This window comes from Lepidothrix coronata, unplaced genomic scaffold (assembly GCF_001604755.1).
Source record: "Lepidothrix coronata isolate B3197 unplaced genomic scaffold, Lepidothrix_coronata-1.0 Scaffold140, whole genome shotgun sequence".
Taxonomy (NCBI): Eukaryota; Metazoa; Chordata; class Aves; order Passeriformes; family Pipridae; genus Lepidothrix; species Lepidothrix coronata.
In genome coordinates this window covers 827,972-841,662 of record NW_016690320.1, presented here as the reverse complement: position 1 = coordinate 841,662, position 13,691 = coordinate 827,972, and the positions used below count along the sequence as shown (strand labels likewise).

At 36.4% G+C, this 13,691-nt stretch overlaps 1 protein-coding gene across 2 annotated transcripts in view; it reads right to left on the bottom strand.

Moving 5' to 3' along the window:
• Positions 1-851: 851 nt before the first annotated feature.
• ADAM10 (ADAM metallopeptidase domain 10) overlaps positions 852-13,691 on the bottom strand; it is a 44,671-nt gene continuing 31,831 nt past the window's right edge. For both annotated transcript variants that reach the window (XM_017827480.1, XM_017827479.1), the window contains 10 exons: positions 12,644-12,736; positions 11,844-12,027; positions 9,551-9,714; positions 7,734-7,917; positions 6,671-6,821; positions 6,206-6,389; positions 4,989-5,097; positions 4,523-4,743; positions 3,658-3,784; positions 852-3,157 (listed from right to left, as the gene is read on the bottom strand). In XM_017827480.1, the coding sequence (XP_017682969.1) occupies positions 3,063-3,157; positions 3,658-3,784; positions 4,523-4,743; positions 4,989-5,097; positions 6,206-6,389; positions 6,671-6,821; positions 7,734-7,917; positions 9,551-9,714; positions 11,844-12,027; positions 12,644-12,736 (1,512 nt within the window). In that variant the 3' untranslated portion in view covers positions 852-3,062. The remainder of the gene's footprint in view (positions 3,158-3,657; positions 3,785-4,522; positions 4,744-4,988; positions 5,098-6,205; positions 6,390-6,670; positions 6,822-7,733; positions 7,918-9,550; positions 9,715-11,843; positions 12,028-12,643; positions 12,737-13,691) is intronic.

The following is a 13,691-nucleotide window of genomic DNA, read 5'->3' as shown; positions in this document are numbered from 1 at the left end:
TCCTAGGGAGATTTAAACACAACCACCATCAAATCTAGTAAGCACCTATGATACGGATTTGCAGAAGGGCTCTGTTTTTAAGTGATTTCCTTTTAATGCCTTTTGCACAGACAGTGCTATTTAGCTACAAGAGAAGCACTTTTATAAAAAAAAAAAACCAGTCACATGGGGTGGTGGTAGGGAAGCACTGTGAGGAAGGAACTCTGAATATGCTTTGATAACATCAAAGTGTGCACTGCTCAGTCAGGGAAACAGATGTCTTAGCAGGCCACTCTCAACAAACAGCCCAAAGAATGAAAGCCTCACTGGCAGGACCTGGCTGTTCAAAGCAGTCTTATCACTTAAATCAACCAAGCAACACACACAAAAGCACAGAGACCCAGCTTAGCAGTTTTAAAACACCTTGCAAAAGCAAATTTGCTCCTTCTGTGAGTCTTATCCATCGGTTGTACATTCAGAGCACTGCATGGGAATTCCAACATTCCTCTCCAAATATAGATTTATTTCCAAAGGTATCATTCAGGAGCTGTGCCGTCAGGCTTCAATACCCCACCAGCAATTAATTTTCATTTGGAAGGTAAGAACAGAGAAAGTTTTATGCCTGTGATCATTTAAGTAATTTAAAGTCAATTTTAGGGTTTTTCCTTAAACAGGTTAACACAAACACATCTACTCTTATCATGCAGTTACATGTGCTAAAATTGAGAGGGGCACTTTGACAGAGCAGAGATAGTACAAGTGCTTTTTGGCATGACAGCCCCTTTCCAGCAAAAGCCAAAAATAAAGTAGAAGCAGAATCTGTGTATCCCTTTTGCTTTCAGGGCTCAACAAGTAAATGGATCTTCAGAAGATGATTTCATCAAGTCTATTTATTAATGCATTTCAAGTTTCAAAAAACCTTACATATCTTTGCACAATACTTTATTTTTTGCATTTTTTAGTAAAAATTTCCAAAGTGAACAAAAAAAGATACTGTATAAAACACAGTGGACATGAATTGACAGTAGTATTTCCTTTTCATTGTCTTGAACTTGCTTTCAGTTTTACCACATCTTGACTTGCAGTGGAGAGTTCAGTGCACATTTCTGTTTTCAGAAAACATTTAACTTAGACTCAAAATAAAATAGGGCAGCATTTGTCTGCCAAAATCCTACCACAGGATAACATTACAGGCAAAAAATTTACATGTTCCAAAGTCTACCACACTCAAGAAGTTACTAAGAACTCTTGCTGAATAAAAGTCACCATTTTAGAAATGCAAACCCACTTCCAATCTTTGCACAGTCTTAAAACAAATGTATTTAAAATGACTTAAAAGCAACTACATACACTTCTAACTAGTTAAGATCATTTAGAATTATTTATATAGTCTATTGGACTTGGGGTTTCATGTACAAAATTTGTCTCTAAACCATGTACAAAAAGCTGTATTTTGAAAAAGTTACCACATACTGTACAAGTTTACAAGGAAGAGATTCCATTATATTCTGTAACATTTTTGGCCTTGCTGGCTTGCGTCACATTATGAGAATGATTGTGTAAACCTTATACTCTTAAAAAACAAAACAAAAAAACCCAAAATAAAACAAAAAAAAAAACAAAAACCAAAGGAAGCCTGTCCAACCCTTAGTAAATTTTCTCCTAAGCAAAGCCAGGAAAATTATAGCCATTTGCATCTCTAATTAGCTTGGTGCTTTTGGAAAACAAGCAATAAATACATCACAAGCTTAAACGTTTTGTAATGCCCCCTTTCATCTCCTGCATAGCAGTAAGCACCTTAAGACATCTTTTGTTTCATCTTCAAAAATGCCAATTATTTACATTCGTAAGAAAAACTCTGGAATGGGACATTGTGCTGTTGAACTTCACAACTGGTATAAAATGTGGGAAAATTGGTAGTCCTAACTACAATTTTAACTCTGCCACAGTAGCCAGGCAAATCACTCTATTTTAGTGGTTATGAATCAACAGTATCATGCTGAAAAGTTATCCAAATACCTGATAAATTAAAAAAGAAAATAAAAAAAAAATACAGCTTTTCTTTCTTTCCACATCCCTTAGAACATAATTACCATACTGTAAGAATATCTGAACAGCCCAAATAAACTGGTTGCAATTTTTAAAACAAGTTGAATAACAGGCAGAATTTTCTAATAAAGCATGGAAATATTTCATCTAACTATTCATTATTTAACTGAATAATCAGACAAATTAAAAATATTTATGCTGAGCTACACGAAAGACACTTACATATAACATTTTTGAAACATTCTGACACTTGCAAAGGTTGCAGAACACCTGTTATATCTCTACAAGACCATCCAATCTTGTTTGCTGTGTCTTAGCAGCTGTTGGATAAAGACGAAATGAGCTTGAAACAACTTTGATAATGATAAAAAAAAAGTGTGATTGGATTCAAAACTGCTGTGTAAAGCATCACAGGATCCTTGACCACTACACACCATCATCCTCTGTTATCCTGAGTATGTCAATTAAACAGTAATTTCTTCATTAATAGCGGAAAAGTTTTATAATACAAAGAAACATCCATATTGCAATTCTCTTGTTTACAATTGCACACAAGTACGGGTGTACGTTAGAAATACATGTCTGCATATAACAATGTATATACATTGACAAGTAATGTCTCCAATGCTGAGGTGGTCTAGCTTCCTAGCCTTGTCTGGCAGTTGAAAAATAGATATTTTCCTCAATTCTTGAGTAAAAGTTTTACTACAGCCATATTTGCCTGCAAGTGAAGAAAAAATGCAGCACTGAAGAGCACAGAAGGGGGAAAGAATCATGATATGCTAGGCCTTTGTGCCACTAAACCAAAAATACGCAAGAAAAAAACCCCACTTTTCTTCTTTGTGAGCTGGAAGATTCGCTCATTAAAAATTAACAACCACTTCCACTTGTTTTGAGGGCATATCATGCTTTTTTTTTTTTTTTTCCTCTTCGATTTTTGAGAGTTAAGACTGGGGACAATGACTTATTAGGTTTTCTTTGGAGCGAGTTTTCCCATTGTAGGCACTAGGAAGATCCAAGGCAAAAAGCTGCAGTCAACGTCTCATATGTCCCATCTGATAACTCTCTCGGGGCCTTTGCCGCTGCGGGGGCTGAGTGGTTTGGGGTGGTCTCCTCCTTTTTAAAGTGCCTGTTGCAAAGAAAGGCACCCATTATTAAAAATTAGTTTTAAAAAAAAAAAAAAAAACAAAACAAAGTTATTTTCCAGAGGAGTTGTCCAGGCCATGCAAATCAGACATAGCTATTTTTTTCCGGAAGGCTTCGGATTCAGAGCTGCAAAGTTTTAACCAGATGATTAACTGCAAGGAGTACTTACAGAATACATTTCAGTGTCTCAACAGTAGTTCCTTAAACAGGCCAATTCTTACAGAATGTAGCATGGAATAGGAAATGAAGGGAACTCTGACTCAGAAAAAGTCTTCAAAGCTTTCTTTTGATATGCATATTACGTTATAGGAAAATGAGGCAAGAATTAGATTTTTATGAATTGTTTCACTGGCATCAATTCCATTTGTAGTTTCACAGCTCCAGACTAAGAACTGTAGGTTGGGACACCTACAATTTCCCTTTAGAACAAAATAGCTGAGGATAAAACACTTCTCTATAAATTTAATTATCTGGTATACTCACCTGGAAGTGGTTTATGAGGAGGCAACTTTGGATTACTGCTCGGAGTATGAACACTGCATATCTTAATGAAACCAGCCATTAACATGATCAATGCAATTCCCATAAGCAACACTGCCCACCAATAAGCCTAAAAAAAACAACAAAAAGAAAAGACTTTGTGGGCTGGCACACATGCACAAGAGGCAGAAGACGTTGTGTATGGCTTTCCTCTGTGTTCTAAAAATCATCAAAGAGCATTTCTGAAACATCACCGAGAACATGTGACCACAACACTTGAAAGAAATATGTCCCCAGAGTTCTCACAGAAAAGCCCAAATGCTTCAGATCCATTCTACTATCAGAAGAGTATTTCACAGAAGATACACTACAACAGCCATATAAGCCTAAAACAACCAACAGCTTGCACAAAATCGACTATGCAGCTCTACAGTGGTGTCTCATTGTAGCTTTCCTTCCAGCTTATTATTAGGATAGTGTCATCCAGCACAATGAAAATAATGAATGCTAAAGATCAAAATAATTAGTTACTTAAAAGAAATCAGAGCTTTCAAATATTGTTAAAACAAGAAAAACCGGTAAATTAAAAATGTGAACATTAACACACCAAAACAGACACTGGAATGAATAGAGGTATTAACACAAAATATTTACTTGATTATTTGTTTGTTTCCATTTCCTTCAATCTGTCAAAATTATTTGCTGCACTGAGGGTGCTTACAGAAAAAGTAGTCAAACAAGGACTAATTATACTTTGAAGAATGCTGAAGCACTGTGTATATACAGCAACACTTATCAGCTGTGATTCTTGATTAACAAGAACATTTTGCATTAGACTTGTAATATAAAAAAGAAAAAATATACTTACCACAATCCACTCTGCAATATTTTCATATAGTTCTGGATTAAAAATTGCTTTCTTTAATCTAGCTAGAGGGCCATCAGCATCTACCAGTCGACACCTCATAAACACATCACAGTAGCCTTTGAAATCATTACAGGGAGATCCAGGTTGCAAAGTAATAGTTTCAAGATGAAAGTAATTCTCCCACTGGCTGGAGCCTGTGCTTGCACACGTAGCTGGGTCCACTGAAAAGTGAATACAAATTAATCAAACCATTATTGTGTTAAGACATTTGTTCAAAATGCTTTTCTATTTATCTGTAAAAATGCAAAATATATTGTTTATTTCCTACCAAATAAAATGCAATTTCTATCTAAAACCAAGCATGAACGAGATCAGTGTGCTCTCAAGTTAACAAAAACTCAATCCACGAGAAGCTTCCTCAGACACCCAGTGCATTATTTGAGTTTACAGTTCAGACAAATCTTACTTTTCCTCATGCAGCAGACGTGACACAGTTCTCTGTCATCCTTGCCATCTGAACTAGCACATGTACATTCCTCCAAGCCATGCTTCTCACAGATAGAGCCAGCACATTGCTGTGGGAGACAAAAGCACAAGAACACCAAAATCAATATCACTTTTAAGCACACTGATATTAGAAAAGGTATTAATTTTTAATATCTGAAAGCCTTACTGTAGGTCCAAAGATGCTTATCAATAAAAGCAATTGCTTCAGTTTCAATGTTTTGGCATATTTAATAACTTATTAAAAGGTGATTTACCCTATTTTTTAACACAGTATCTTTTTTTATGGCCACAGAGTACCCTGAAAAACACTCACAAGCACTACAATTCATACTGAGACATGACCACTCAAAACCGTGGTTGGAAAAATAAACCAAACACGTCTTCACAAATATTTTCTCCCAGAAAATAATAAAAACTAATGGCAGAAAAGACTGTGTATTTAATTTCCCTGTGGGAGGATCCTCCAAACTCAAATAAAAAGCTCAGTGTATTTATAATCTTGTTTCAAAATCAGTAACTATATAAAGACAATTCCTCTATCTTTAATGACTATGCATTAGCTGAAAAAATATTACAAGCAGCATTTCATTAAAAACCTGGACTGTGGAAAAAACAGACTTAGAGCAACCCAAGTTCCAGCTCTTTAAGAGGATGATTTTTGCTTGTTTCTGCTTCCAAATAAACACAGATTAACTCAATAAGAGACTTCCCATCAATATTTCATAGCAACTGCCATGGCCTCTCTAACCCAGGAAACTAATGGCAGTTCAGAATAATTCTATATGTTTGCACATCAGTGCTACATGTATGTGTCTGGAGCAACTGTGTATTTTCAATAAAACAAATTCAAGCTGTATTGACAGCATATCTAATTTTCTGAGGCAACAAAATTACCTGACCAAGACTGAAGAAAAATGAAAGGGTGGAATTAGAAAATAAAACAATTCCATAATCCTGATTTTTACAAAAAACTTTAAATGGAACTTTTCAAATAGTACAGCTACATTGCTACTAGTTACCTATGTCTTAATACTTGGTGTGCTTTCACAGTTATTTTGCTTGAAACCAATAAATCAAACATTTATACTGAAAAACAGACTGAGCTTGCACTGTTCTCCAGCAAGCACTGAAATCATACCTATTCACAACAAACAACATGAGCAGTAAAAACCATACCCCATTTATGCAGACTTGGGTGTTCCTGTTGCACTCTGTGAAGTTTTTTTTGGGGTCAGATGCTGGACAGAGAGCACTGAAACCATTACACATTCCTTCTTTTGCACAGTCAGAATCGTTCCGACACTTTTCCGTCCTGTCTTTGAAACGACACTGGGGAGTGCAACAGGGGCCTTGGCTGGGGCTGCAAACAGAGAATGGGCACGTCAAGAAAAAACATGAACAATTGCAAAAGAACCCTGAAACCTACTCAAACATATTTCTGATTTGTGCTAATCAAACTGTGAAATTTTTCTCATGGCATAATTATGCTTAGGGACTTCTCACTCGTTGTATAAGGCATTTGAAACAAAGTCATTACTTTTAGAAAAAAAGCAGGTAAACAGATTCAGATTCTGAAATACCAGTTAAAGTTCCCAATAAATGCCCAAAATTAAAGGGTACTGTAACACACATGCACAATACCTGCACATTTTGCCTGGTTTTAACTTGCATTTTTTATCTTCTGCTTGGTTTGCATCAAAACAGCAATCATCTTTACACTGGTCACTGTATCCACAATCACACTGTTCTCCTTGTTCAACCAGTCCATTACCACAGATGGGCTGCCCAGACTCTGAAAAATGCCAGTATATTTATGTACAAAGCACTACAAAGAACATGCAAACAGCCTTATAAACATTAACAAGCATCCAGCCAATCATGACTGAAAAAGCCTGGTCAAGATGGACTTTAAACCAGGGCTCAAGTCAACTTGCAGTACTGCTGCCACCCAGCTTAGTCATTCCTACAGTTCACAGAACTTTAAGCTTTGAGTGAAAGGGTTTGGCTGGTAACGGTGGGAGTGCTAAGAACAAGCTTTCTGCTGAGTCTCCAAGGGAGCCACGTCCTTTCCTGCACTCCTTTAACAGTCAGAGCACCTTAAGGCAAAGGCTGATGTCACTGGGGTGAACTACTATTACTCCAAAATCCAAACCTACTCACTGCACAATCTCTCAAAATTTGTGGGAGCTCACACATCACAGACTCCAGAAAGAAAAAATCCTACAAAACCTTGGGGGTTTTTTATGTCTAAATAGGACTCCCTGAAGTTTAATATGTGCTCCTTCCCCTCTAGTCCTTTCACTGGGCATGACTGAGAACACTCTGGCCCTGTTCTGTTTACTCCCTCTCACCAGGCATTTATAAAGACTAAGAAGAGCCTCCCCCAGTCTTCACTGCTCCAGACTTAACAGGCTTTCTTGGCCTCTCCTCATATGTTAGATGCTCCAACCCCTTAATAATCCCTGTGGTCCTTTGCTGGACTCACTCCAGTATATGCCTTTTCTGTACTGGACAGCTCAGAACTTGACACAGTACTTAAGATCTCAGAGTTAATTCTTTACTAACAAAATCTTTCAGCAAATGAAACCAAAATTAATGATTAAGATAAATAAAAAAGTAAAATAAAAATAAATAAAATAAATGTATAAGTAAGCATCATAGTAATAGCTCAATCATTCTGCTTTCAGGGTGATTAAATACATACCAACAAAACAATTATTTCTCTTTTTCTCAAGAACTTGGCTGATATTTCGAATGCTACAGATAGAGAACTTGTTGTTGTTAAGTTTGTCCCCAGACGTAGCTCTTGCATACATGATATAATTGCCATTCTCTTTCTGTCCCAAGTTCTTGGACTCTCCTGGAGTGCACTCCATTCCAGAATCGTGCTGCAAAACAAACATTTTACAACTATCTCTATCACAACAGGTGCAAAAGTAACTTGGATTTGGTGGTGCTAACACAGTGAGAATAAAAACAAAAATAAAGCACTATCTTACACTCTTAAGATTTCTTGCAATACAAGAAGTATATACATATAAAACCAAGGTTTGCTTTTGTGTTCTGTTTATTTTGTTAATGTTTTTTTCCCAAGACAACAGCAGCAAGTGTCTAATTTCTTAAGTTTTAGGTTATTTGCTTTCTTGGCAATGTACACCCTCAACAGCATGTCCCAGAACCAACAGTGACTCGGAAGAGGTGCCATCTCCTAAAAAGAGTGGCTTTATGATCTCAAGAGGGTAGTAAGTATTCTGTTGAATAAAGGCAGGAGGAGTTAAGAGAAACTGCAATCCATTCTTTTTGTTTGTTTTCAGGGAGGTACAAAGAGAACTCCAAAACAGAGCAGGAGTCTGTCTCTGTTGGCTGTGACTGGCATCTCTACAACCCCCAGAGTGAGGGATGAAAGGCATCCCAGGTTGGCAGATTGTCCAACCATCAGCAGATTGATGACACACTGAGTTGTTCAGCGCTAGAGGAACTCCAATGCTGTTCTGATGCACTCAGCTTCCCAGAAATACAACCTACCTCTCCAAAAGAATTACCTAGGTTTTAAAGTTTTCAACATAGTTGTGAGAACTATGTGATTTATTGTAACTTGGTAGAACCAAACACATGTTCCTGTATTTGCCAGGATCAAATGCAACTTAAAGAGTATAATTAGTGGACCCATCTTTCAGGTTGATCTGAGATGTTTCACTCAGTGGGATTGTTTTTTCAGCTTCATGTGCCCATATTTTCAATTCTACTTGGAAGGCTTGTCCTAATCAGAGCAGTGGTACTAGGGATTTTTCAAGGGATGTTAAGAAAGCATTCATATGTGAGTAACTGTTTTGGAAAAACAGTAAATTCCTGTCATATCTGGATTTCATTTTACTTCCAAGAGCAGAAAGTTTTAAAACTTTAAAAATAAATTTAAAAAGCCCCAAACCAGAAGACTTTGTTCTCATTTTCAGCAAAACTAAAAGCCTCATGCTTTCAATTTGCCACAAAAAAAAAAAAAAGATCACATCCCTAAATGATGGTGAAACAATTCTACTCTCTCCTTGGTATCTTAATTCTCTCTACAATTTTCTTAGCTAAACTTGTAAGTATGAAATAATTGAACATAAAAGCAAGCCAGTTCTATCTTCATTTGTTGAACAGATTATCATCTTAATCAATTTTGCATTGATTCTTCTCCTCTCCAGGATAAACTGAAATAAGATTTAGAAGATGTGCATGACCCTAGTCTTCACAAAAAACAAGGAAGCTTATAGGGAATAATAACAAAGTCTCTTTGTAAGGGATTGAACTAAAATAAATAAACACTTCTCAAAATCCACTGTTGCAGCAGTGTTGTCAAATACTCACAAAAGAGCACAGTTTGGCCATCCATTTGTGTTTGTATACATTGTGTGTGCACATATGCACACAGGAGTCAGGATTCTACTTTCCTTGTTTATAATAAGTAAAAACCCCATTTGTAAATCATGCCCTTTGAAATGGTTGAAAGGGAGTTAACAGATCAACAGTAATACTCACAGGTGAACCAAAGTTATGCCCAACCTCGTGAGCAAAAGTAATGTGAGAAACCTTGGGAGGGACATGAGAGCCATAGTTCTGGACAGTGATGATTCCAGTGTTCAGAGACTTCTTCTTCCCGTCAGAATACAATTTGCTTTTCTCACATATTCCTCCAGAGCTCCCTGCATTTACACAAAAGTACACCAGTTAGGCATTTAAGGAAAGAAGTACTGTGTTACTTTTCTAGTGACATCCAGAGCAACAAAGTTTGTCTCCTCAGTGGAGGTTTACAGACTAACAGTTCTTCTGTATAATTAATAATAGCACAACCTTGAAAGTAGATTAGATTTATTCACACTAATGCTCTCAACACTGACTGGATACACTTACACAAGAAGTTAGCTGGTTTAGAATAGCTATTAAGAGCTATTTTGGGCTTTCACTGCATGGACAAGCCCTTATTTCATCACACCTGTAGTACAAGACTAGCAGGGTGCAACGGCCAATACAGGTTTGCCACAATCTACATCCCATTTGGATTTCACTGAATAAAAAAAAATCCACAGAAGGTTTGCTGGAGATCCTCTCTCATAGAAAGAGCATTTATAAAAAGTGCCTCCTAAGATTATCTACGTATCATTGTGAGAAAAAGTGACTCATTTTTTCACTACAAACTAAAGCTGAAAATGCTTTTGATGTGCCACTTAATGAGACCCATGTTTGGAAGGTCAACAGTCAAGTGCATCGCACTTGCTATTTGGAAAAGTCTAATCATTTTTACTTTAATTTCACCAAATTTTCCCATAACCTGGGTTTGTACTGAAGCACTATCAATGTTCTAAAATTCAGCTATTTTATTGCTAATGTAAATGGTGTCTAAAAATGGTGTCTAAAAAAAGGTTTCCCTTCTGAAATAGTTTCATTTTAGTGACATATCCCACTTGACCTAGGTCAGTGCATGTGTTAAGGATGAAAATCTCCTTCAAAGCAATTTAATTTTTCTCAATTAAATTTAGTTATGGAAGCAGTGCTTATGTAATGCACACTCCAATTCATCCTGTGCCTGCTCAGTCTGTACATTAGACTGGTCATCACAGACCCAGTTTCTCATTTCCACAGGCCATCTATATTTCCTATGGTTCTTCCACAGTCACTCAGGTTAGTCCACACAGGTCCCTCTAACATACTTACTTCAGTCATGGGTCCACTGATCTCTTACCTCTCTGAACACCCTAATGATAATTATTTGAGCTTTTTAGTCTTCTAAAATAAAAGTCTGAGACTGTCATCCCACAACAGTTTTCTATATAGCTCCAGTACTCTACAAAGAGCAAAGTACATCTGTAAACAAAGTGAGGTTATAATGTATAGCTACATCTCATGAATGGTTTCATGTTTCTTCCACAATTACTCAAATTCTGTTAAAGCTCTCGATAATGTTCTCATGAAAGTATCCAGTCTCCTGCAAAATCCCACAGAATTTGCTCTCTTTAGCCTAATTTGTTATTACATATAAAACACTTAAGGAAAGAAACAAGGAAAGATTGTTCCTTCTCAATTTCTGATTTTGATTTATGTGAAAGCTTCTACAGTTTGAAACCTGCGATGAGCTATAATGAATGAATTTGTATTTATTCGAATTTAAAGCGTAACAACTTTCAAATATATCATTTATAAAACTAATATACCTTATAAAACCAATAAACAGAGGACAAATATCTTGAGATGCTGCACACAGGAAGACCATTATTTGATCTTTTTACATCAAGGGACATACCTTAGCCAAAAATACACAGCTAGACTGAAACTAATGAGAATCGGTTCAAAAAGAGTCACACAATATTTATTCTGTTATCTCCCAGAACAAGATCTCAAAGATTTAAAAAAAAAAATAAATGTTTTCAGTACTACCTAGAAAACCTAAAGGTTCTGCAGTGTAGTTCTACTACAAAACTCAAACTGCACAGTTGTAAGCTCTGCTTATGTAGAGCAGAAATACTTGTTTCATCTGTCACTCTACTGATCACTAGTACTTATCATAAATAAAAAGCAATCCAAGTAATAGCACCTTTATGTAAAAAAATAGTTTTCCTTCACTGTTCACATCTTGCTCATCAGAAATACAGAAATATCAGCTGAAGTGACACGATAGATTTTAAAAAATAAAATAAACATAATCAAAATTGGAAAGGTTGGTCAGGAGATTTTTGTGTTATTTGCTGTCAATTTAAAGGACATGGTTTCTACCTTTCTTCTAGCACCTATGAAATAATACCTTATTTCATAGCACTGAAGGTTTCTGAACAATTACCTGAAGGGGCTCCAACCCAAGCCAGACCAAGGACTCCATCATCAAAATCACGGTCTGTAAACACATAGGCCAAGCAATAATCATCATGATTCTGCTCCGAGTTCAGCTCCAGAAACTTTTCCACACCAATGTTCGGAAATCTAAAGGGATTGGAAGAGTCCTTCTCATCTACGGTTGTGTTAATCTGAAAGCAAATTGAAACAAACTGTAAGACATGATTCATTTTCACTTGCACGTGCCAGCTAAGAGGATTACTGCTGTCAATACCTTGGTGTGTTACATAGTTTAAGATGTTGCTTAAGATTTGTAAGCCTGGACAAATTACCACCCTAATATTTGGAAAACAAAGTTCTTCAATAAATGAAGAATTGCCCTTGTGTATGAAATCTCCACCCTCTTATTTCCTTCTTCTTCTTTTCCTCATCAGTACCTAAAAGGTTATATTTGTCCTCTTAAATCATCACTTTTTACAAGGAACTTTCTACTTGGATAGCCATTATGTGTTCTTGGGGAGTAGCAATACAGTCCATTCACCACACAACAACACTGCTGGAACACAAGCAAATTGATTCCTAGGAAAAAAACTGGCTACAGCTTAATAAAGAAGCAGTGGGCTTTTGACAACAAACACTAAAATAAAACCAAAAAAATGGTTGAGGGCAGCTTTACTACAGAGACACTTGTGTTAAAGAACTATTATAAAACAATAAATAAGTACAAGCGAACAGGAACAGGACATTTGAAAAATACAGCCCCTAAGGATTATCAGGGAAGCTGAAAGGATTTCCAGTACAACTTACTCTTATCCGTTTCACCATGAAGCTGATGTTACGGATTCCTGAAAAATCTGTGGACTGGTAAATGGTGTCAATGGCTTTCACATGGCTGGATATCTGTCAAAACCAAAAACATCCACAGCTCAAAGATCCATGCATTACACTGTAGCTTATCTTGAACAGCCACAGCTGCAAGGCCTAGACTTCTACAATAAGGTCCAGTGCTGTAGGAACTCTTAACAGGCCTTTTTAATCAAATGCTGATGGCAAATAATGGAAATAAGTCACTACATAACCAGTAGTTACTACTACAGTACTTGCATTCCCACCATGCCAGACAACACCAAAGGATTTTGCCATTTCTCTTTTTACTTTTTAAATACAATTCTATCAACTATTCTGATACCTCTGTGATACTCCTTCATTCATTGCTATGGTAAGGCAGCACTGCTGTTGAAATTGTATTCAAAGCACTGCATTTCTTTTTTGGAGAAAAAAAATTTACTTGTTACAGCATTATTCTCTCATTTCTGGTAAAACACAAATGTGAAAAAACTAATAATTTATCTTTTCTAAGAGCACATAGAAGTGCTACCTCATTAAAAACCTGACTTTGAAGGCAACTTCAGAGCTTTGAAAAATGTTACTTGAATTGTGTATGTACAGTGTAATGAATAAATAGTAGAAGTCAGATTTGCAAGTGGCAGCGAAACTTTAGACTTCAAGAAGTATGTTAACATGCTAGCTACATTTTCAGCAAATTATCAGCAAAAACACTAAATCAAACCAACCCTTTTTGCAGTTAATAGTGTATTGACAAATTAAAAGCATCTTCTTTTAGCTGCCACTGCTTTTTTAACCATTCACTACATCAGATGCTGCAGGAACAGATCTCAGCACCATTAGCTTACAGTGGTTTGAGCTAAAGTTTCAAAGGGAAGGCTGTGCAAGTGTTAAAACAGAGGTCTGGCAGGCTGTCAAACAGAACAGAACTCTTCAGAAAGTATTATTTTTCTGAGTATGAATTGAGAATAGTCAGGCTGCAAGTGCTGCTCAGAGGTGCTAAACATCA